Below are 24,602 nucleotides of genomic sequence, written 5' to 3'. Positions count from 1 at the left end.
TTCTTTTGCCTCTTTTTGATGGCGCGTTTGTTTTACACTTATCAGTTGATATATCATTTATGATACCCCGTTCCGTTGTCGAACCAGGTTTCATCCAAGTAAATAATTGGCCTTTGTTGTTCTCTGTAAATCCTATTTTTTTCTAGATATTCCAGTCGTCATTTTCGAATTCTAACACATTCCATTAAAACTTGCCTTTTGTCAGTTTTTTTAAATCTAAAACCCATGTGTTGAATACATTTCCGTAAGGTAGTTCTGCCACATTTAACACCGTTTTCATCTATTTCATATAACTGGTATTTACGCCTTATTATATCTTGATTACTTTCATCTTTTCTTTCATGTCAGCATCGCTTCTTTTTTTCCTCGCTGAAATGGGATTATTCACAATTTTCCATATAGTTCATGTTGGAATTTTCGTCAATGTGGCCGTTTCTTCTAAAAATACTTGCTTGCTGGCACCACGTTCAATGAGAGTCAAATAAACATTGTTTATAACTTCCTTAGTCTCAATATAATAGTGTTTTCTACATTTGGGCGGGAGCATCTCCTGAGATACACTAGACTCGCACATATTTTGCATAATTCGCACACGATTCAACACACGCTGCATTACACACGAAATAAGAATGATTACTAATAAACTTAAACTAAGTAGTATACTAAACCAAAGAATATTAAACACAGGTAGGTATAAAATTATTTTCTATTACGGACCACAATTTTACCTGAATTTAAATTCCGAAACTGTAGGTAATAATCTTGTTGCATTGTATGTTAATGACCACCCTTGGATAATCCTATTCAAAAGCAATCGGTCACTTTCTTATATCTATGAACAGACCATGTCCTATTAAACACATATATAATAAACAGGATGTTCCGTTTAACAAAATATGATGTAGGCTTATATGTCAGAAGATTGATAATATTTTGTTTTATACGTCACTACTAACACCACATTTCGATTTTTTTGTTTAACTTGATACCTCTAAAAACAAAAAAGTTACAGCCAATTAAAATGTGAACAAGATAAATTGAATGTACGGTACGGGGTGAATAAGTACAGGTTTTTTCTTTATTTTTGAGTTGTTTCTTTATTTTTTCTGGGGGATCTTGCTTTGTGAGTTGTGTATTGTTTTTTTCTACTCCCTTCTGTAAAATATATAATTGTACATTGCCGACCTAGCGTACGAAAAGTGAATGTATTCGTGTTGTTTTGCAAAAATGCAACACGTTTTGTAAACTTTTTTAGATTGTAGGGACATTATAGATATCTTTTGCTGCCTGGGTTGTGGTTCTGCAGAGTTGAAGGCTCCAGAACCCTCGACTGCCTCAGTCTCCAATATTTTTATTTAGGCAGACCATACGTTTAAAACAATTTAACGTTTATTGCTGGTTTCCAGATATTACATAGCTTTTCATAGCTTTCACGTTTAGCAATTGTGCCAGTTTGTCGTTGCTAAGATGTTGGTCGTCGACATAGCAAATCCCACCTTGACGATCGACCATGTCCATGTGGATTCTCTCGGGATCTCCAGGAACCAATACGGGTCTGGTTAAGTCTTTCTAGAAAACAAGATTTTAGCTTTATAATTCGTTTCCAATGTTCAAGTTGTCTTCTAAATAAGGTAAATAACTATGACGACTATCTTGATTACCGGTTCCGAGCTTCGAATGAAACCCAAATAATCCCCTAATCTGCTCTCAAAATCAGCTGCAAACGCCTCAGGGTTGATGGCTATGAATACGTGACCCAGGTTGGCAGTTGCTTGGTCTTTTCCCCATCTGGGTATCAGTGGTCCGTAATTTGATCCTATAGGAAAAGCGTTAATCGTTCATCTGCATGCGAAAGAATGGTACAGTACCAGATAATATTCCCGTCAGAATTTCGATCATCATGGCCAGTGCTGTACCCTTATAACCTCCGGATTCCTCAGATCCACCTAGCGGCTGCAAGCGGCTACTTTCCATAGCTATTTTTGGGTCGACTTCGGGGTCTCCGTTCTCATTCAGAGCCCACGTGGTCGGTATTGGTTTGTTCATCCTCTCGTAGATTTCGACCTTAAATGGGACAAAGTAGAGTCGGATTGTGGCACACAGGGATTTAAAAACATAAATTTGCAGCTTTATATCCAGAAATTCTTGCTTGAAGCAAAATTAGGTGAAAACCACCGAAGTCCAAGGTTAGTTTTAAAGCTGTTCTGGTAGCTATGGAATATATACAGGGTGAATCAAAGATAGACTAATGTTCTATATCTCATTTGTTTCAAAAGTTATACGTAGTAAATACAAAAGTTATAAAGAATGTTAGGATGCACAATTTAAAATTGTTGGTGGCTCAAAAAAGAGTGATTAATAAAAAACACTTTTTTTAAAATGGAACCCCCATTTTTAAATTTAGTTTTGAATTCCTTTTAAAATTCGTCCCCTATTTTTTTAATTATAATATATACCTAAGCCTAATAGTGTTTCCAATATTATAATTTTTCTAAAAAAACTAGTATTTCCACACTTCACACATCACAAACAAATTACGATAACGCCATTATATTGGAAGGAAGCTTACTCGTATTTGATATTAGCGTTACTCAAAGATGACGTAAAAGATACATGCAACGGAATTTGGATTAGATAATACATGGTTTTCCAAATAAACCAATATATTTCTATCATTTTAAGTATAAATTTTCTATGATGGCACACCATTTTTTTTTTCTGAAAGATCTTACAAAAACCTACAACTTTTATTAAGGAAATCATATGCCTATTTCTAATACTTTGCGATTAATGTTAACTTAACAATATTTACCCTGCCTAGGCTATTGCTATTACATAACAAAATGACAAAATGACATTATCAACTTTTACTGAGTAAATCAATTCATGAAATTTATTGTAGTATCGATAAATTAAAAACAAACTAAGCATGGATTTTCCTAAAGCTGATTCAATTGATATGTTTTAAATACTGGGTGAGGCAGTGAAACTTTACAAGGCGACTTATAGACTGTCTTAATCTTCATGGTGCTAGCTTTTGCTCGTAATTATGGAAGTTACCTGCCGAGGGCAATAAAACTTGGATCCGGTAGAACATTAGAGACAAACTCTCAAAGGTTTTTTGTAATAATCGATTTTTTTTGTTTATTTAAGTGGGTGGTATAACCTTACTAAATTACAATAAGGAAAAACAATGACATTAAATACAATCGAAACTCTATATAGCGAAATTGAAGGGACTGCTTTTTTTTCCGTTATAGAGTTATAGGCACTTGAAAAATAACAATACGCATATATGTTCTATAATATTTAATTAATTTATATACATATTGTAACATCTACTTAGTAAGATTTTATATAAATATTTAAGAACTACATTTAATGTTCCAAATAATCGGCCATTTTCTTTTGATTTTTTTTAGTATGCCAATACGCATCTCGTACTTTGGCTTGTATTTTCACCATTTCTTCGAGAGAGGCATCTTCCCCACGATACATAAAAAATTTATCTAGCAGCTTAACTGAATGAATGAATGGTTGGTGGTGGTCCCAGGTCAACTTCTTCATCTTCTTCTTCCTCTTGGTGCTCGTCCTCGCCATTTATTGCTTGTTGTAATATGGCTTCCTCTGTCAAGTCTGGCGTTGTAGGCAAATTCTGATCTATCACCATAAAATCTTGCAACTCCTTACACTGCTTTATCCACTCGCTTAGTGGCTGATCTTCCAAGTCCTGTTCGCATTCTGTTTCGGTAATAAGTCGTTGAATTGTTTCTGCCGTCACCTCTTTCCAAGCTTTAATAATAAAGTTGACTGCATCTAGCATATGGCTTCCTTAGTTTTTTACTAAAACGCCTGCCGCTTCAGACTGAATGATTTTTTCTTTGCACTTCCAAATCGTGGATACAGTCGACGGTGTAAGTCCGTATCGACGTCCCACATCACTTTTCTTTTCTCCCCGTTCTATCTCCCGAATTAAAGCAACTTTATCATCTATTGATGAAATTTTCCGCTTACTCGCCATGCTCGCCGTATTCACTAAGCCAAATTAGAACTGATTGAAACAATGGTGTGCTTTTAGGATAACCAGGTTCTCGGTAATTAGGTTATTAGGGTAAGGAATTCTGAGAGGGTAAAAGAGTCTATTAATTACTTTGTTACCTGACGTGCCTTTTTTTCTTTCGTTATACAGATTGGATTAATACATAGCTTTGTATGGAGACCTAATAGACCTACAGACCTAAATTCTCTCTATATATAATAAATTCATAACTAAAACTATCTACACATAATTACACTATTCTAAATGTCTAAATTTGTTTCACGATCAGAGTCGTCATTCAGATTAATTATAATAGGATTATGGTAATGTATTTTTTTTTAATTTGAAGGTGCTTTCGTCTGACAGTTTTGAGTGGAATCAACCCATCCTTTGGATACAGTGTCGTGTGTATCGAACCATGTTTTATCAAGGTAAATTATGAATCTGTTGTCTACATTTGTATTTATATTGGATTCATCTTCTTCTAGCTTCTTTTTCGGTTAATCCGAAGTAGGAATAAATTCGCTTTGAAAAAGACAATGTATTTTTATACGATGAGTTTTATTGTTATTATTATTCCTTTCCTTCAATTCTTCACTATTAATATATCGATAATAATGGCGTTAAATTTGTTGTTGTTAATAGCTTTACCAATAACAATAGGTAATAACGTCGTTAAAGTATATTGAAGAGGGTCCGTCGAAAGTCAACCCAATAAAGATTGAGACCCTGATAAACATATACGTCGATATACAAGAGAAAGTGATCAACTGCAATATTAACAGTTTTAAGCTATTTATATTTAAAAATTTATGAACAAATATAAAATGCAATTATTTCTTGCAAGTTTATCTTAGTGGAAACACATATTGAATATTTTTTGGTTAATCTACTGCTATAGTCAAAATAACTTAAGTATTGTTTTATTTATTATTATTTTTCTATTCGAAGAAAATTTGCTCTCTCATAAATATAAAATAAATTGTTTTTTGTAAGTTTATTTTAGTGGCAATACATTTTGAAAGTAGTTTTTTTGTTAATCTACTATCATAATCAAAAAATCTTATATTGTTTTATTAGTCAAAATATAACTGCACCTATTATTGTCCTATTCGAAGGAAATTAAGATCAATTTGTTCACCTAACATTTATTAACTGTTTAAATAACAAATTCACGGTTATAACAAATTATTAAACAATAACAATTACTAATAAGAAAAACTAAGTGCCATTAAAATAATCCTAACATTATACTTCATCATCGCTGCTTTCGTCTTGTGCAGATTCGGGGCATTTGTCTTTTATGGAATTATTACTTGGTAAGTTCATGTACCAGCGATGATACTCATTGGGAAAAACTCCAGTTCGGTAAAGTGTAACTCAGTCATCCTTTTTGTTTTTGGATATTGGCAATGGTTCTGAGTAGCACTTTTTTAAATCTGATCCTTTCGGTGTACTACTGGGTCCACCCTTTACTTTTCCTCTTTTCCTCTTACATTTAGAACTTTGTATTCTTCATCGTAACTGTACCCGAACAATATTAATTTTTTTGTTCCGGAGTTGTTTGATCTTCAGACATTGTACTCTTTGACCACTTTCGTCTCGAATCGTATTTTTAATGTTGTTTTACTGAGTTCTCTAAGATTAATAAAATCGTCGTACCTCAGCTGCTAAACATTACATGCAATAGAAATTTTATTTTTTCCTCTCTTAAATCGTACTACTGTCATAATTGTTTTCCAGTAATTTAAGCAAAAGACTGGGATACCTTTTGGTACGTTCTATTGCACTATGCATCGAATCTGCTTCCATGTGTGAATGGCCTTTTTATAAAACTTGAACGATAAATAAAAAAAGGACAACTATGTATTCGGAGTTTCAGAGCAATGATATCGGGAGAACTTGGTCATTTTCCTTTGTAAGTTTTTTACATATGGACTTGAACAATGGCAAAATATCAACTTATGGAATTCATTTATAAAAAAATGAAGATATATTACGTTTTGAATATTTTACTTATACAAATTGAGTTCTAGAAAATTTAGACTTTCTCTTGTATACCGACGATATACCAGCTAGATAATTTCTTCGGTGTTTAATAGAACAACTCGATTCTAGTGGTAGCATTGAATCTGAAAAAATGGTAAACCCAACCACTAGCCATAAGGAAAAAGAATTGGAAAATTTACTTCAAGTTCAAAATAATTCCCAGGGCAGTAGCAGTAGTACCTAGCTAATGTGGTACAACGCACTCTATCGTTAATCGTGAATATCATCCCTTCGATATGGAACTACACCAAGAACTTCTAGACCGCGATTTTGAACCAATGGTAAACTTCTCTATGGTTATAAATGAAGCGTTAGAGGCCGATCCAATTTTTCTGGCTAAAACAATATTTTCCGATGAAGCTACTTTTCTCAGTAATCCTGTAAGCATGTATGCCATTCCGGGTACGAGAAATGCCTAACCAAAACCATTGATCACTTAATGTGTGATGTGAAATAATACACTTTACATATGCACACACACCCATATACAAGTTATCGGAACATATTTTTTCGCGAACCACTTAACGGGTCTAGTTATTGAAACTTTTTGCAGAGCGATTTGCCTCAACTTCTTCAAGAAGTTGATAGCATTGAGATCCAACAAGTGCGGGTTCAGCAAGATCTAGTTCCTCCGCATTACCGTCGAAAAGGTGGACAATTTTTAAATAATCTTTACCTCGCAGCAATGGATCGGTAGAGGTGGATTTATTGGATGGCACTCTCGATCATGTGACTTAACACGACTAGAGTTGTTTTTATAGGATATGTTAATGATCGTCTTTATGTGAATCATCCTACAGAAGTGTAAGACAATAACACCATTAAGTGCATCACCTGTATCCAAGTAGAAGGCATATTTTTGAACATTTATTGTACCATAATTTGTAGTAACATTATTTACTTTTCCTGTGAATCTAGAATTTGGCCGTCATTTTCAGCAAAATTGCTAGTAACCCTCCGTTGCTTTATCTAAGAGTCCAACAAAGGTCTCTTCTTCTTATCAAAGCCCTATTGGCTAATAGTTTTGTCATGGCCACTTAACATTATAGTAATAGTCTTAGGCAAAAGAAGGGTAAAATAAATAAATAAAAATAAATCGCCAAGTGTTAAAAGTAGGTATATAACACGCTTAATATTTTGAATACTCTAATTCAAGTTGTGTTGCATATATCGCTTACGTCATCTTCGAATAACGCTAATATCACCTAGTTTTTTTTAAATTAAAATAATGGAAAAACTATTAGGTTTGGGTATGTATTGTTATTAATAGAGAATGTTGAAGAATTTTCGTGTGTTTCATTAGAAAAAAACATATTTTCATTCCTCTCGCTTTATTGGGCCTCCCTGTATACTTTAAAATAATTTCAAATCGTGCATTCCAACACTCTTTGCAAGTTTTGTATTTACCATTTCCTCGTCATTTTCACACAACAAAAAGCAAAATTTTATAAATTATTTTTATTACAGTAAAAAAATAGTTTCTTAAGTTAACAGACTATATTAAGTGATATAAGTACCATAGATTATTCTAACCAAAAATTAACACAACCAAAATTAGAATATAATAAATTATTTATATAACCAGCTAAAAATAGTTTTCTTAAGTTAAGACGAGCTATTCAAACATACGCACCATACATTAATCTTAAGTGATATATACAATTTTTTAGCGAGTTCCCAATTAAACAAACGGATGGAAAAGAATTACAGACGATGAAATCCATAAATCTCTTCTGATAAAATGGTGCAAGGGGCCAATTTATGGAAATGCCGTAATAAGCAGAGAGTCTGTTACAGAGAGCCATATACACAAAGATAATTTCTAAACGGCCGTTTAAAATAGAATAAACCTATTTTATTTTGTGATTCAATAAAGAATAAATAGACGGAAAATAAGTTTAGTAATTATTAATTTATAAATAATTGACACAACACAAAACCTCATTTTAGGTAAACAAAATTTCTATGGGAAAATATCTCGATAAGTTTATAGTTCAAATAAATTGGGAAAAATGTAAAGGTGGCGCCTATTATTAAATTAAAGAAAATAGAGTTTCTAGTGAAAAAAATTAATTTACTAAATATTAAATAATAAATAATTGCCACAAAACAAAACCTCATTTTAGGTAAACACAATTTGTTTGGGAAGATTTCTCGAGAACTTTATCAAGTGCCGTCTATAATCAAATTAAAGAAAATGGAGTCTCTCATGGAGGAAAATAAATTTTCACAGCGCAAAACCTCATTTTAGGTAAACATAATTTCTTTGGAAAAATATCTCGAGTAATTATTAGGCAAATAAATGGGGAAAAAATATTAAAATTCGAATTCAAATTTAAGGAAATATTTTTAGCTCTTTTTCTGCCTCCCGTCGTTAATTCTGAATCGAAAAATACAGGCAGTCTGGAATATAAAAGTACAAAAATGTAGATAAGTACAGGGTGGCCCATACCTTATCTCGAAATCTGTGAGTTGTGAAAAGTGAATACAAACGTTGTTTACAGTAAAATGATCTTCAATTTTATTGTATTATTTTAATTGTCACTCAATTATATACGTGGACGCCAATTGTAACACCCTATATTTTATTACATTTTTAAAAACCCCTTTAAAAGACGAATTCAGTGATGTATATAAATATGTATATATCGATGCACCGTTATTAGTGAATATATTCGGAATTCAGGTTTCGTTGGAAAGGATTTGGTTACGTATCATATTAACTTTTAAAACATTTTTCTGCGCAATGTCTTAGGAAATAATGCTTTTCCTCAGACAACATTGAAATATTTTTATCAAATATGCGGTGTTGCCATGTTTTGCAATATGTTTTTTCAATTTTTGTAATCAAACACCCTGTATAATCTTCATATTTTTGTATTGTGCACCGTTTCGAATTTGTTGAAGATTTTTATCAGTTCCCAGGCAATTATTTAAATTTCTTAGTTTTCTGGCTTAATTGTGAAAGCATTTTTAATATGTTTTTTTAATGAAATTGCTGGTTATTTTAAACACTGTTAAATATTATAAACATTCTTTATTAGATAATAAATAAATGAATAAATATTTCAAATAATCATTTTAATTTAGTTTAATTATTTTTAATTTAATCATGAAGCTATATTTGCGGCATCGATAACATTAACATAATCGACAAAATATTACTGCAGCCGTGAAAATAAACTTTGTGAATTTGAGACAAATAAACGTGGTATAAGATCGGTTTATAAGGAACATCTGACAGCAGGTTTTTTAGATTTATTAAGAAATAATATTGAGCCTCTTATTCGGAATACTATTTTTGAAATAGAAAATCTAATTTGGAAACAAGATGGTGCTCTTTATTGTCGAATGAAAATTTTAGACAATAGATCGTGCACAATAGACCAGCAAGAAGCCCTGATTTAAACCCACTGGACTTGTTTTTGTAGGGCACTTTAAAAGAGATAGTATATAAAAATAAAAAATTAATTGCCACCAATTATATATTAATAATACGATAATAATAATAATAATATGCTTAAACTGTAGACAACGACAAATTAAAATTAAAAATAATACATCACATTTTGTATATCCACATAATAAACAAGTTGAGCGGGATTAAATGCCGTAAATCATTGTATTATTGAAAATTTAATCGAAAATTATTAATTTTGCTTTTGAAATGGTGTGTCCGTTGTTACTGTTTATTACTATTATCGATAGAGCAATTTCAAAAAATACATATTAGAGACGCTTTCAGGATATATATCGTTGGATCGGTCTTTTAAACTGCTATTAAAAATGAAAAAATATACAGCGTGTTTTGTAAAGTTTTTTTTTGTTTTTCTTTGTATACTAGTTTTATTTCCAGCGGTAGGAAACTTTTTCATTTACTGCTTGTTGAGGATCTGACAGAACATGAATACTACTTTCAGCTTTTAGGGGTTAAACTTGAACTTTTTGTAAAATTTTCAGCTCCTCTTTTGTGACCATAAGGTTAGCAAAATGTTGTGATACCTTCTGTATTATTTTGTTGCGTTGCGTAGGGTTCGATTACTTTCTGATCTGGCCCTGTATACTAATCCCGAGAGCGGAATTGAGTTTCACGGGAAATGCAAAATTTTCAATTTGGCTCCGTAGCTTAAAAACTAAAAGTAGCATGAAAATTTTGGAAACGGCATATTTAGTATCACGTATAAATAGTAGGGGACACCGGGGTTGGTTGTGACAGTGGCCATTACAGCTAAAGGCGACTTGCCAACGTGGCATAAATACTCAAAAATATCCTATTCTCTGCCTCTGTCTTCCTTCAGTATAATTTTAGTGTCATAGTTAATAACTTTGGATGCAAAGGTTCTTTTGGGAAAGCGTATGTATCAAAATAAACCTTACGGCACGCAGAGTTTATGGTGATGTTTGGGTTTATATCCTTGTTTTTTATATTGTTTATGTAGTTGTGACAATCAATTTGAGGCAGGTTGTGACTGGCACATCTTACCTCGCTTGTTATTTATTTTAGAAATATACCTAATGAGGACTTATGTGGAAGTTCGTCCAAACTGGGTTGAAAATAAAATTGGGTTTCTTAGACGGCATTCCGCTCTGTCTCTGAGAACTACTGAGGCAATAAGTCTTACCAGGGCAACTAGTTTTAATAGAACTAACGGCGAAACTTTTCTTTCACTATTACAGGAAGTATTAGACCGTCACCAGTTTGAATCTCAAGATATCTACAATGTTGATGAAATGGGATCACCACGGTCCAAAAGCCCGATCGGATAGTTGCTAGGAAGGGGGTTAAGCAAGTGGGATATGAGTAAGATCACGTCAAGTGGACCCCGCATTTACCACTATGTATCTATCTATATATCTATATATATTTTTTATAAGTACTTATGATGGAAAATTGATCCCTCAAACGATTTTTTAAAACTTTGATTTTGACAATTTTTTTATATAATGAAAATTTTAAGCACTTTTAATTAAAAAATGGATTAAAAATCAACCCTAACAGATAAATTTATGAAATTGTCAGCATCCAGGGTCAAATGTCTATATTTTAAGAATATATTAACGAGTTAAAATTATTTGTTTATTGTCGTATTGTTAACTAAGTTTTAATTTAACACAAATGCTTTACATATTCAAGTTTAAGATTTCGGAAGAAAATTTTACTGCTTGTCATTAGTTTAAACAAAACTGCATTTTATCAGTGATAATTTTAAATAATAATACAAAATATTATTATAAAACAAATAAATAAAAATTTAATAAAATTAATTAAATTAAATAAAATTTTATTTTTTTTAACAATATTAACAAGCATAATAGACTAAATAGAACAAAAAAGCTTAAATAATTAAATTGAAAGTTTGTCGTTAGTTATTTTTATTTTTTTTAAACTTACTTTTATTAAATAACTACTTCTTCATCCTTTGAAACGAGCAGTCTAGTGATAAATTTTCCAATGGTTTGTAATAATGGAATTGGCGAGCATTTTTTATTTTAGTTAAAGGTTCGAATCGTGGTTAGTATTTTTTTTAAAATAACTTTGGGCCCACTGAAAAAAGGAAAGTGGGGTTGTTATGTGCTTGTTTTTATCGTGTGGAAGACTAGCACGATAAGCTTGTCTTTTTACACTCCCTGCTAAACCATCACACGCTCATTTGTCATGAGATGTAGCGAAAGAAGTCCAATCAGCATCAACACCAAAATCATTTTTATGATTAACTAAATTGGTAAAATTATATTTAAATAATAATTAAAACTAATTTTTTAATCACATAATTTCATAATTCACTCGGCCCATTTTAAATCACAGAAAATATTATTATTACAATTAAAAATTATAATACTAAAATATTAACTAAAAAAACACAAGTCAACAACACTTCAGCTTTTATTTTTAATAATTATTTCATGTTTTGCGTATAAACTAGGATACACGAAAATCAAATGAAAATCGTAACGGACCGGTTTTTCTTTTGTTAACTAAAGATAGAGTGTTGACTAGTAAATTTAAAAATAATTAATATAGACCATAACAGTTTTAAAAAATTTACGTTGATTATATAAATAAATTATATAAATAAATAAATAAATAAAAATAATAAAAAAATTGATAGTATCCTTTATAACATTGTTAAAAAAAATAAGATTGTATTAATAATAATTATTATAAAATAACAATCAATAATAACATTTGTATAATAAGAATATTTTGTATAATTATTTTAAATTATCACTGATAAGTCCTGCAATGCAGTTCGAGACGCTAGGCGCCCGGAGCGCTGTCATAAATAAATTCATTTTATTTAAACTAATGACGAACAGTGAAACTTTCTTCCGGAATCTTAAACTTAAATGTATAAAACATGTAACCGATAAAAAAAGCATGATTTTTTTTACCAAGAAATCAATTAAATTTTCCAAAAATCCAGAAACTGTCGAAAGAGGGTTCAATCATAACCAGTCTCCCGAATTGCCTCCCCAACCAATATTGGATAAAAATGATTCCCCAAAAACCGTAGAAAGTGGTGCTGTACCCAAAAGCACAAACTTAACATCCGATTTAAATCTATATATTGCTCCAAAAAGTAAGGTAGATGTGACAAATTTATGCGACATCTTTTTCACCTCAAGGTATACTTTCGGAACCAGAGGCGGGCAAAAGGACGAACACCAAAAGAGGACACAAATGTGGCCCTGCGGCTATTTGGACTGACACCCCCAACAAGAACGAGTTAGAAGAAGAATATAAAAAGAAACAAGAAAAGGAATTGCAAAAAGAAAGCAACAAATAGAAGCAAGGGCATATAGAAGAAAAAGATAACTATAAGGGCCTCATCAAGCAGCTCTGATGAAGATGTCAAGGAAACATTTTGTCTGATTTGTGGAGAGCATGACTCGAATTCTCTTACAGGGGAAACAAGAGTTCGATGTACCAAGTGCAAATATTGGGTTAATATAGATTGCACAGATAAAGATCCGTACTTTATTTGCCAAAATAGTATGTAATGTACGTAGTTGTGTCACAACTAACCCCAGCAGTGTCACAAGGAACCCCTATTTGTGACATAAAGACTAGCTGTTGTTTTTTTGTTGAATACCTCTTAATTTTTATTTGTATTTACAAATGTTTGTATTTTTATATGGAACACATGTTGTAGAATACAAACAACAACAAGAACCGGCGTTAGCTTGCTTTAAAAAATAATAAAATTACTTTTTTAAAAATGGCACAACCAACCCCGGTGTTCCCCACCCACAGTATCGCTAATCAAAACTGCAACTCTCTATATAGATAACCCTCCATAGTACGCTTCGAGTAACCCAGTACACCCGAGGGAGAAAATACCCACTGAACTCAGCGGTTATGGAATTAAAATCATTTAAGGGGCTGGAGTTGTTCCACTGTCGGCTTCATCACCTCCTCGCCATCTATAACACCTCGAAAACAGGTGGTAAAGCAAGTATCCCCCACTCCGAAATTCTCACCGTCTTCTATACTCTGCGGCATGGCCTTGTTCAACGTCTCGGGCAAGAACAGAGTGAGGAAACCGGAAATCAAAGCCACCACCGCGAAAATAACGGAAGGCAGCTTAGGATCGAACGAATCCAGCAGGGTTATGAGGGGAGTGAGCGCACCGGAAGTCCTCGCGCACATGGAACCCAAACCCATGGCCGAGTTTCTCACCACCGTCGGGAACAGTTCCGCCGAATAGTTGTAGACCACGGCGAACGAGCTGGCTATTAAAAATTTCCCCAAAACGACGAACGCGAGTGCCGAATTGCTACCCGTGGGTAGATTCGCAGCCACGATACAGCAAACACCTCCAACCATCATGTCGAATGCAATTATTCCACGTCTTCCGTATTTATCCATTACGTACACCGTCAGTACGTAGCTGGGTAGTTCCACGAGCCCCATGAGGAATAGTATCAAGTACGGATTGCCTTTCATACTGCCCGTGTTCAAAGATAAACCGTAGTACACCAGGGAATTGGCGAACCAGCACAGGCAGACGTTCAAGGTCATGGTACGAAGACGCGTAGATTTGAACAGATCCGTCATGCCGGCTTCTTCGGTGTCTGATCGGATCGCAGCTTTACCCTTACTGACGAATTCCGCAGTTTCCAGGTTGACCGGGTTGTTGTTCATTTTCAATGCTTTTTTGACAATGTCCACGGCCTCTTTCGCTCGGCCGTTGGCCCAGAGCCATCTCGGCGACTCGTCCATCAGCCAGAAGTGGAAGACTAGCAGCAGGGCGTGGCAACCGTAGACCACCTGGAGCAGCTGGCGGTCTTTTATCACGGCCCCCCACGCGGCGACCTAAAAACGACTGAGCTGTCACGAAGAAAAAGGAAACAATGGCTTTACTTGGTATCGTCTGTTCATAGATATAAGAAAGTGACCAATTGCTTTTGAATGAGACTTTCCATGGGTGGACATTATAATACAATGCAACAAGATTATTACCTATTTAAATTCAGGTAAAATTGTTATCCGTAATAAAAAATAATTTTATACCTACCTGTGTTTAATATTCTTTGGTTTGGTATACTGCTTAGTTTAAGTTTATTAGTTATCATTCTTATTTCCTGTGTAATACAGCGTGTGTTGGATCGTGTGCGAATTATGCAAAATATGTGCGAGTCTAGGAGATGCTCCCGCCCAAATGTAGAAAACACTATTCTATTGAGACTAGGGAAGTTATAAACAATGTTTATTTGACTCTCATTGAACGTGGTTCCAGAAAGCAAGCGTATTTAGAAGAAACGGCCCCATTGACGAAAATTCCAACATCAGCTGTATGGAAAATTGTGAATAATCCCATTTCAGCGAGGAACAAAAGAAGCGATGCTGACATTTTCTCGAATGTACATAATACTGCGTTAAATTTACCAGTTGTACGAGGAACAAAGCGTGCCTACATTAGATATCTTAATTAGGAGGCTTGAAAAAGATGAAACCGGTGTTAAATGTGGCAGAACTACCTTATGCAAGTGTTCAGCACATGGGTTTTAGATTGAAAAAAATTGACAAAAGGCAAGTTTTAATGGAATCTTTTAGAATTTGGAAATGGCGACTGGAATATCTAGAAAAAGTTAGGATTTACAGATGAAAACTGGTTCGACACTTATGATACCCCGGAAAAGGGTTGGGTTGACTCAACTGATAAGTGTAAAACAAACGCGCCATCAAAAAGAGATAAAAGAATAACTATTTGGCATGCTGGCTCTAAAGATGGTTGGATTCCAAATGGACTTTCTCTGTCTGCGAAAAATAAAAGATTCTTCTCTGGATTACCATGAAGACACCACCGCTCATTTATTTCAAAGTTGGTTTTAAAACAAACTAGTTAAAAACATTGCTCCTAATAGCGTCATTGTAATGGAGTAATTGTAAGTTATCACAGTAGACAGTTGACTAAAACCCCTTTCTCATGTGACACAAAAGCAACAATCCAAAACTGCATGTATAATAACGACATTTATTTTCACGAAGATTATAGCAAAAAGCAATTAATTGAGGTTTTACAAAGCTTGAACCTACAAAAGCAATACGTCTGTGATAATTATGCACTGCATGCATACAGTTTTAAGGATTCCACCTTAGCAATGTATATTTAATCCAATTGAACATGGTTGGCACCAACTGAAATCTGCCATTCGTCCTAACAATGTTTTTCCCCGTGTTAACTCCAATGTCCTCAAACTTGTAGAAACCGAAGTTTTTAACATCCTTCCACAAAGTTGGGTAAATTCTGTTAGACATATATAAAAAGCAGAACAATCATATATCCTTATTGCAAATAATATAGAACAAATAATAATTAGAACAGGCGATGATAGCGATAGTGATACTGATATATTGTGTGAATAATTTTAAGTAATTTAAGCAGGTAATAAAAATAATTTGTAATTTTATTTTAGATTTAAACATAAATATATTTCCTAACAAAACACCAAATAATTAAATTCTAAGCAAAGTACGGACCTGTTCGGCCATATTTCTTACAGCTTGCCCGGGTCTTTCCTTAATTCGTATCAGTTAGTCACTTTCTTATATATATATAAACAGACTTCATCCGATATTCGGATGTCTGATATATCGACCTTCTAGGCACTGATAAGCAAAATCAACATGTTAGATTGCTTAGCAACTACACATGAGCCTCTCACACAGTAACTTGGTTAGAAATAACATTGTCAACGATTGTATGGTAGTGGCAAGATGACCATCGTTCTGCTATCCACGTGTCACTTCAATTTCCTCAGTCCACAAATTTCCTATGTCGCTGGAGAATAATTTTAATTTTAAAAGAGGATCTTGGCTCTGCCTACTCATTGTTTCATGACAAGCTCTACTAAATTATTACCATATATGTTCCATGTTTTGGAAAGTCGGCTGGTTTAATTCAATTACTACGTACAATATCAAAAAGAAATCCGTAAATCAGGCGTAACGTTGGGCCATTCTGTTTACAGAAAATCTACCTTCATGCATGATCCCGTGACCATCCTGCTCAAAAATCATCGCTTATTAACTCCCTTGTTTACAGAGCCTTAAAAATATCTCAACCTGAGTCACTGAACCCAGAATTAAAACACCTTACATCTGCTCTTCGCTCTAATAACATCCGCATTATAGATATTAAGCATTCCATCATAAAATACACTGGAAGTTTCTTTAACCTTCATGGAGGCGACATCAAACACAGAAAGAAGAAGCTGGTGAGATTACTTTGTACACTGATTTTTTGTTACGCTGTAGATACTGTTTTGCATGATGGTAATGACCAAATTCTTTCTCACTTGAAATGATTTACATCAACTATTTAAGAAACATTTATTGTTTGCAGCGATGCGTGCCGACTACCATGACGGTTTAATACGTACTGTCTGTTACAAGGGCGCGACGTTGTCACGTCTGCAATTAAATTAAAGCATAAAATTGGGGCGATAGGCTCTAACACATACCATAACGTTATCCCCAATTTTCTTAATATATCTCATCATGTCAAAACTTCATCCGCTTATAATTTTTATCATTTCATACCCAGAAAGAAATAGAACAAAACAATAAGACTCTTCTGTCTCCACATCTTGAAATCGCTTGTTCCCATCCGAGTTCGATACCATGATTTATGATAATGCTAAAAATCTTCGTTTATCTTCTCACCAAAATCACATTCAATAATTTAAAAAACTAACATCAACACTAATGAAGAAATCAAACTCTTCTCAACTGGCAAACACTGTGGTAAATGTATCATCACACCAACTTTTTGACATGGAAAAATCAATTCTTGTAAAAAGTTCCAGCTGCGTCCTTGACCCATGTATTATCGCAAAAAACAAGAGAGCCATAAAACTATCTCAACCCAAGTCACTGAACCCAGAATTAAAACACCTTACATCCACTCTTCTCTCCAATAAATTCACTACATTACATCCTTCCAAAGAGCCCGAAAGCACTTGCCACTGTTGTCCTTTTTTACATTCCAAACATCACTGACCACATATCAAAACTTCTTTAGAAACATAATGTCAAAATCAGATTTACCAGTTGTTCAAAAATCTCTCAAGATCTTCGATTCCTCAAAGATAAAATTCCGTTTGAGATGCCAAGACTATGCGGCAAAGAAATTGGAGAGACCGGACGAACAATATCAATTAGGCCTAAAGAACATGAAATAGCCTTAAGACTAAGACAAATAGTTCATCGGCACACAATCACGAAACCGGATATAAAATTTTAATCCAATCCTAAAATCTATAGATATCTCTAAGCAACCAAACTATGTTAACCGCGACTCAGGTCTTTACCTTTCACCAATATGAGAATCAGAGGAAATGTTCATGCACCTTCTTTAGCTCCTCTCCCCTTAAACACTATATAAGCGGGTACAGAATAGATTTCGAGTCAGTTGTCAATCTCAGTTAAGCTATGAAGAAGACAACAGTATGATTGGTGAAACGTTGCCAACTTCGATTAAACAATAACCGATGCAGGAGGAATTGCAGTATTACAGTAGTCTGTGTTTTTTCGAAAAACTTTGAAAATTCTAAAAAAATACCAAAATTTTTTCCGTTAGATCGTGCGTTAATTTTAACAGTCACACAAACGGATTAATTGTAGAATTTCAGGATTTTTTGTTTAAGTGAATACTGTATTTAATGTAAGGATTCGTATTTTTATTAAGTGGACCTTATTTTGAATTTGCCATACACAACGAAGGTAAAATACTATTTTGTTTGCATTTTGTATCGGTATATTACTCAAAAAAGCTTTTAGTCACGTCCCTCAGCGAATGTTACTTTTTTATTTTTTACACTTCTAATACTTTAGGGGTCTGTGTTGACATTTCAAAAATAAATTAGCACAGGGTGATCGAAAGTAATGTTAAAAATTCGAAATGAAAAAATCGTTAGACTATCTATGACGCTACTTGAGGAATCATTATTTATTACGAAAAAAATGTCAATCTCACCAACATCATCCCGGTTGCGAAGGCGGCTTGAAACGAAATCCCACACACTGATCTCTTACTGGGCCCCACCAGTTCCATCGTCAACACGAAACCTGGGATGTAGCTGCCAGCGGAACCGAATATTCCATAAAGGTAAGTCACCACGAGAAATGAGTAGTACTCTGGGGTGAATGCCACCGCTACGCCCAGCATCAGCTGCAGCACAGCGGACCAACAAAATATCGGTTTACGACCGTATTTGTCGGCCATGTTGCCGAGTGTTACCGCCCCAGTGAACACCCCGAACATGTACATCGATTGGGCAACAGCGCCCATCCATCTGAAACGAAAAGCAACAAAAAAATTGACTCAAAATCATCAGCATGTTAGGTTCGAATCAGAGGAACGGGAGGAATGAAAGCTGAAAGCTGTGGTATGCAAGGTAAAAGCAAGATTTACATAAACGATGACTTCACACCACAGACATCTGAAAAAGTTTCACTCGGTTTTTGCTGCAAATGGGAAACTATTTTTGTTGAGATGTGATGCAGATGACCACGAGTTTTAGCGAAGATAATTTTTTTTTTCAGGAAAACAAGCTACTTTAATACTATATACAAAAATTCCGGATTCCTCCTGTGTCGGTTTATGGATTGTTCAGAAATTAACTGAAACTGGAAGAAGGTGACTAAACATGAGGGAAAAAGGATGGATATGTGGGGTACCACAGGGATACGTCCTTGGAATATCTATTACGATGACGTTCTGAGACTTTCGGTGCAGCATAGAGTAAAACTTGTACTGAATATAAATTAAATATATTTAACATTTTTTAGTTTCACCCTATAGCAACTCTCCGAATAGTTTTTACTGTTAACGAAAGGGAAGGAATTATCTAATTTGAATCATTGGCTTTCTAAACAGTTTTAAAAATCTCCGCCGCCACTGGTCGTTCGGCTCTTAACTTATTCTTTTTTTTTTAATTTTTTTCGTAAATATCTGTAGTTTTGCAATTTACGGCAACATTTTGCGTTAACAAAATTGACACATTAATTAAAAACATTTTTTTTATTTCAAACTAAAACCAATCTAATCAAATTACTCTTTTAAATCAGGAGGGGATCGATAATTTGCATGCTTCGCAAAAATGGCATACAATTTGCAGTAAGTGCGCCTTATATTTGCCTCGATGTAATGCTAATTTTCACAACTATTTGAAGTGGCGCAGATAACACCTGAGTTGTAAAACATGTGCAAGCGATTTTTTTTATTGGAAGCAATAAAATTTTTCACGGCCAGCGACAACGCATACGTTTTATTTAAAATAATCGCCACAATTAGAAAAAAACATGCCATCAACAAACAAGTCAGGATTTCAAATAATGCACAGGGTGTTTCGTTTGGGAAAATAAAGTTTCGACCCTATTTGTGAGTCACTATGTAGATAAATTAAATGTACGTTGGTTTTGCAAACCACAACCAAATTTGTAGCTTTCTATTCACATTTTGGAGAAAAAATAATTAAAAATAATATTTCGAATACGTATAGGAAAGTATTCAGCAAAAATAATTAGAAGTAACCGGTAAAACCATAAATCAAATATAGAGAACGCTATAGTCGGCCATAAAACCAAGAAATATAGTATTTTACAGTACCTTAACAGCAGACCTTCGTGGTAAAACCAATCCCAGCAGATTGTTAATCCGCATTTTTGAAACGTATATGGACCGTTTTAAATTTGATTTTCGATTTTATTTTCGAATAAGTAGAAGCGTTTATTTTAACACCGTTCTTAAGAGTTTAATTTAAACTGCAATATGTTCGTATATATTACGAAGGTTTTTGACTGTGATCCAGGCTGTTTTCACTGGATGGTAGGTATGGTCTGTTCATAGATATAAGAAAGTGACCAATTGCTTTTGAATGGGATTATCCAAGGTTGGTCATTAACATACAATGTAACAAGATTATTACCTAAAGTTTCGGAATTTAAATTCAAGCAAGCAAGCATCTTTAGAAGGAACGGCCACATTGACGAAAATTCCAACACAAACCGTATAGAAAATTGTGAATAATCCCATTGCGGCGAGGAAAAAAAGAAGCGATGCTGACATTTTCTCGAATGTAGATGAAAGTGAGTTATACGAGGAACAAAGCGTGCCTACATTAGATATCTTAATTAAGTAGCTTGAAAAAGATGAAACCGGTGTTAAATGTGGCAGAACTACCTTATGGAAGTGCATTCGACACATGGGTTTTAGATTTTAAAAAATTGACAAAAGGCAAGTTTTAATGGAATCTTTTAGAATTCGGAAATGGCGACTGGAATATCTAGGAAAAATTAGGATTTACAGAGAACAACAAAGGCCAATTATTCACTTGGATGAAACCTGGTTCGACACTTATGATTCCCCGGAAAAGGGTTGGGTTGACTCAACTGATAAGTGTAAAACAAACGCACCATCAAAAAGAGGTAAAAGAATAACTATTTTGCATGCTGGCTCTAAAGATGGTTGGATTCCAAATGAACTTTCTCTGTCTGCGAAAAATATTAAAGATTCTTCCCTGGATTACCATGAAGACACCACCGCAGTTGACTTAAACCCTTTTCTCACGTGACACAAAAGCAACAATCCAAAACTACATGTATAATAACGACATTTAAGTAGGTAATAAAAATAATTCGTAATTTTATTTTAGATTTAAACATAAATACATATTGTTTAGTATATTTCCTAAGAAAACACCAAATAATTAAATTCTAAGCAAAGTACGGACCTGTTCTGCCATATTTCATTCTTACAGCTTGCCCGAGTCTTTCTTAATTCGTACCAGTATTCCATTTATCTTAACAACCATTAATAACATTTTTGTATTTTCGGATGCTAAATAAATTGTTTTGAATGTTTACAATTTTCTAATATATTCAGAAGGGGAAGTAGGAGCCGGAAAAAAAAAGTGACATAACCAAAGTTCCGAAGACAACTGTAAGAAAAATTGTTGCGAATGGGATATTCAAGAGGAAAGTGAGAGAAGATGGTGGTACTTCACGAGTTTTTAAAGAGCAAGACACAGATCTAGTTAGGAGTACAATCTCCGACACTTATAAAGTGAATGGCGTTTTAATCCTAGAAGAACTGTATAAACAAGTAGTGTCAGACTTACACATTAGTTGTGCCAAAGATTTTCAATTCCAAACAATTAATAAACGTCAAGAAGTAATGGAATCTCAAAGAATTTCGCAATGGAGGATGGATTATTTAAATGCAAAAAATGTAAAAAAAATGGTGTGATAACACCGACAAGTGTGTACTAGACGCCCCGCCTTCACATGGAAAACGCATAACAATTCTTCATGCTGAGTTGAGTGGAAGATACCTTATTTTTGTCAGATTCAAGTGTGGATTACTATGAAAACATGACCGCGGAAATATTTGAGGACTGGAATGAAAGTAAACTGTTGCCAAAACTATCTCCAAATACTGTTATTGTGTTGGATAATGCCTCGTATCATTTAGGCCAGATTAGAAAAATTCCAAATACTTTTTCAAATAAAGAAGAAATTAAAGAATTTCTAAACGAAAATGATTTATATTTTAAAGAGAGATACACGAAAAAACAACTTTTGCAATTATTGAAAATATCGTTGTATATTTTACCCGATTGAGATGATTTGGTTCGAGTTGAAAGCGCATATAAGAAGAAATACCACAGCACCAAAATTTTGTGATAGTACCATAAGCCTAATTCGGCAAGAGGTAGCTAAAATATCAGTACAAAGCTGGTCTAACTGTGAAAAACGAGTGATAAAAGAAGAAAATATTTACCGAGACCGATTAGTGGGGGAGGTGATCATTGAACTAGGTGACGACAGTAGCGATAGTGACGATTTTTTAAGTGACTTATACTTTGTTATTATTATACTTAATATTTTGCATATTAATAATGATACTATGTAGAAATGTAATGAAATAGAGCGTACAAGGTGCAAAAAATTTTGTTTCATCGCGATAACGCACTAGCGGGTTCGTCGATTGTTGTCATGTCCAAAGTCCACAAATTGAAATATGAATTGATGCCACAACCTCTCTACCCTCCAAACTTAGCCAACAGTAAACACTACCGGCTTGGCGGTATGGAGTATGCATCCGTGGTATGGTCTACATATGGATAACATCGAAGCCGTTCAGAAAGTAGTTTTAAGATCTTTGACTTCAAAGGCGCATATCAGTATCTATAATGGATATCAGATCAATTACAGTATTATAGCTAACGCTTCAATATTGATACTCTTCAAACCCAGAGTTGAACTGAGGTGACTTTTACTTGATGAAAATCCATTTAAGAAAATAAATTAGAACTAAAAGTTCAGATATTCACGAAATTATATATTTTTACATGACAATTGTTTCGACAACACTGTGTCTTTATCAAATGTAATATTTACAAACTACCTGCTACTATATATACCGAAAAATGACATTAAAACCTCAATTAATGTTGTGAGAATTTAAGTTTAATAATGGAGAGGTATTTAAATCTAATTGATCGTTAAGCAGTACACCTGAATGTCTCATTTTGTTAATTTCCGTGGCTACTTTTTGTGGCTGTATGTAAAATATCAAAAGTGTCGTGAAAAAAGTGTCTTTCTGTGTTTAAGTGTGTAGCGTAATTAGAATCTAGACTATTGGTTTTAAATGCTCTTTTATGTTCGTCAATGCGTTTCTTGAAGGATCCACATTCAATAGAAATTTTAGGACTAGATCCGCATTTCAACCTGTAGACACCTGATTTTTGAGATTTTGGACATTTCGCCTTATTGTTTTTTAAAAATTTCCCTATTATATTGTTAGTTCTGAAAGCTATTTTTAAATCACACTTTGATAAATGTTGTGAAACATTATTAACTCTGTTCTCCTATGTATGTAATAGCTTTAAATTGTTCATGTTCTGTATTGGGTTTCGGATAAATAGAGTTTACTGTTGTCTGGGTCTGTTTTTTATTTACAATTTTATCCATAATGGACGAGTTGTAGCCGTTATTCAGTGCAATTGATTTAACGATATTAAGTTCTTTGTTGTAATTTTCTGTGTATTAAGAAGTCTGTGTATAAAAGAGTGAAATGCAGCCATTTTGTGTGTATCAGGGTGATTTGAGCTGTTATGTATGACTGTGTCCGCGTGTAACGCTTTGTGGTAAATGAAAAAATCTAATTTGTTTTGCGTCTTCGTAATAGTTAAGTCTAAAAAATTAATAGAGTTATCCTGTTAAATTTCGATAGTGAATTTTATACGATTACGTAATGAGTTAATGCAATTTAACAAAGAATTCAATTGTCTACCCTTCTAACAAAGCAAGCAAAGACATCATCTATCCACGTATCTACGCCACCATAGAAAACTTTTACTTAAATAATGTTCTAGTATGATATTTTCCAAATTATCCATAAAAATCTCGGCTAAAAAAGGACTAAGTGTGTTGCCTATAACCAAACCTTCCTTAGAGATGTAAATCTGTCCATTAAATTCAAAATAAAGATACTATTAAGCAATCTAATAAATCTTGTTTCACCAATGGGTGTACCTGTTTCCGAGTGATGATGAAATCTACTACATCAGGGATGTCAAACTCGCGGCCCACTACGAACATTTTTGCGGCCCGGCCAATATATCCGCAAATAATAACAAATACGTGTGAGTAGCGTCCGACTATGGCCGACGATAGCCGAATGTAGCCAAACACATGGTCTCAGTTCTCTGAACATAGTTTTGTACGATATGCATGAATCAGTGCAGGTAATAGGAATAATTTTGTTTTAATATAAATTATAACTTAATTCATAGTACTCTCATTTATTTATACAGTTATTCCGTTTCTCTGGTAAGTTAATGTTAACATTAATATTTTATTAAAATGTTTTTTTTATACATTTTCTTAAAATGTATTATTTTTTCTTAACAACGGCATATTTATTCCAGCCCATTGCATTCAGTATGTCTGCATTAAAACCAAGTGGTAGTAAAATTAAACGAAAAATCATTGACGAACATA

General features: G+C 33.7%; 1 protein-coding gene across 2 annotated transcripts in view; it reads right to left on the bottom strand.

Moving 5' to 3' along the window:
- Window positions 1–922: 922 nt before the first annotated feature.
- Window positions 923–24,602, bottom strand: part of LOC132704723 (organic cation transporter protein) — a 40,111-nt gene continuing 16,431 nt past the window's right edge. Inside the window, exons 4-7 of one of the 2 annotated variants that reach the window (XM_060674931.1) lie at window positions 18,571–18,889; window positions 1,869–2,064; window positions 1,662–1,816; window positions 923–1,569 (exon numbers count right to left, since the gene is read on the bottom strand). In XM_060674931.1, the coding sequence (XP_060530914.1) occupies window positions 1,390–1,569; window positions 1,662–1,816; window positions 1,869–2,064; window positions 18,571–18,889 (850 nt within the window). In that variant the 3' untranslated portion in view covers window positions 923–1,389. Of the gene's footprint in view, window positions 1,570–1,661; window positions 1,817–1,868; window positions 2,065–10,914; window positions 14,406–18,570; window positions 18,890–24,602 lie in introns of those variants that run through there. The other variant, XM_060674922.1, reaches the window with a different exon arrangement.

The sequence above is a fragment of the Cylas formicarius genome, unplaced genomic scaffold (genome assembly GCF_029955315.1).
Source record: "Cylas formicarius isolate icCylForm1 unplaced genomic scaffold, icCylForm1.1 PGA_scaffold_10__41_contigs__length_53128322, whole genome shotgun sequence".
NCBI classification, from domain to species: Eukaryota; Metazoa; Arthropoda; class Insecta; order Coleoptera; family Brentidae; genus Cylas; species Cylas formicarius.
The sequence above is the reverse complement of the archived record's forward strand: the minus strand, read 5'-3'. Positions and strand labels throughout refer to the sequence as shown.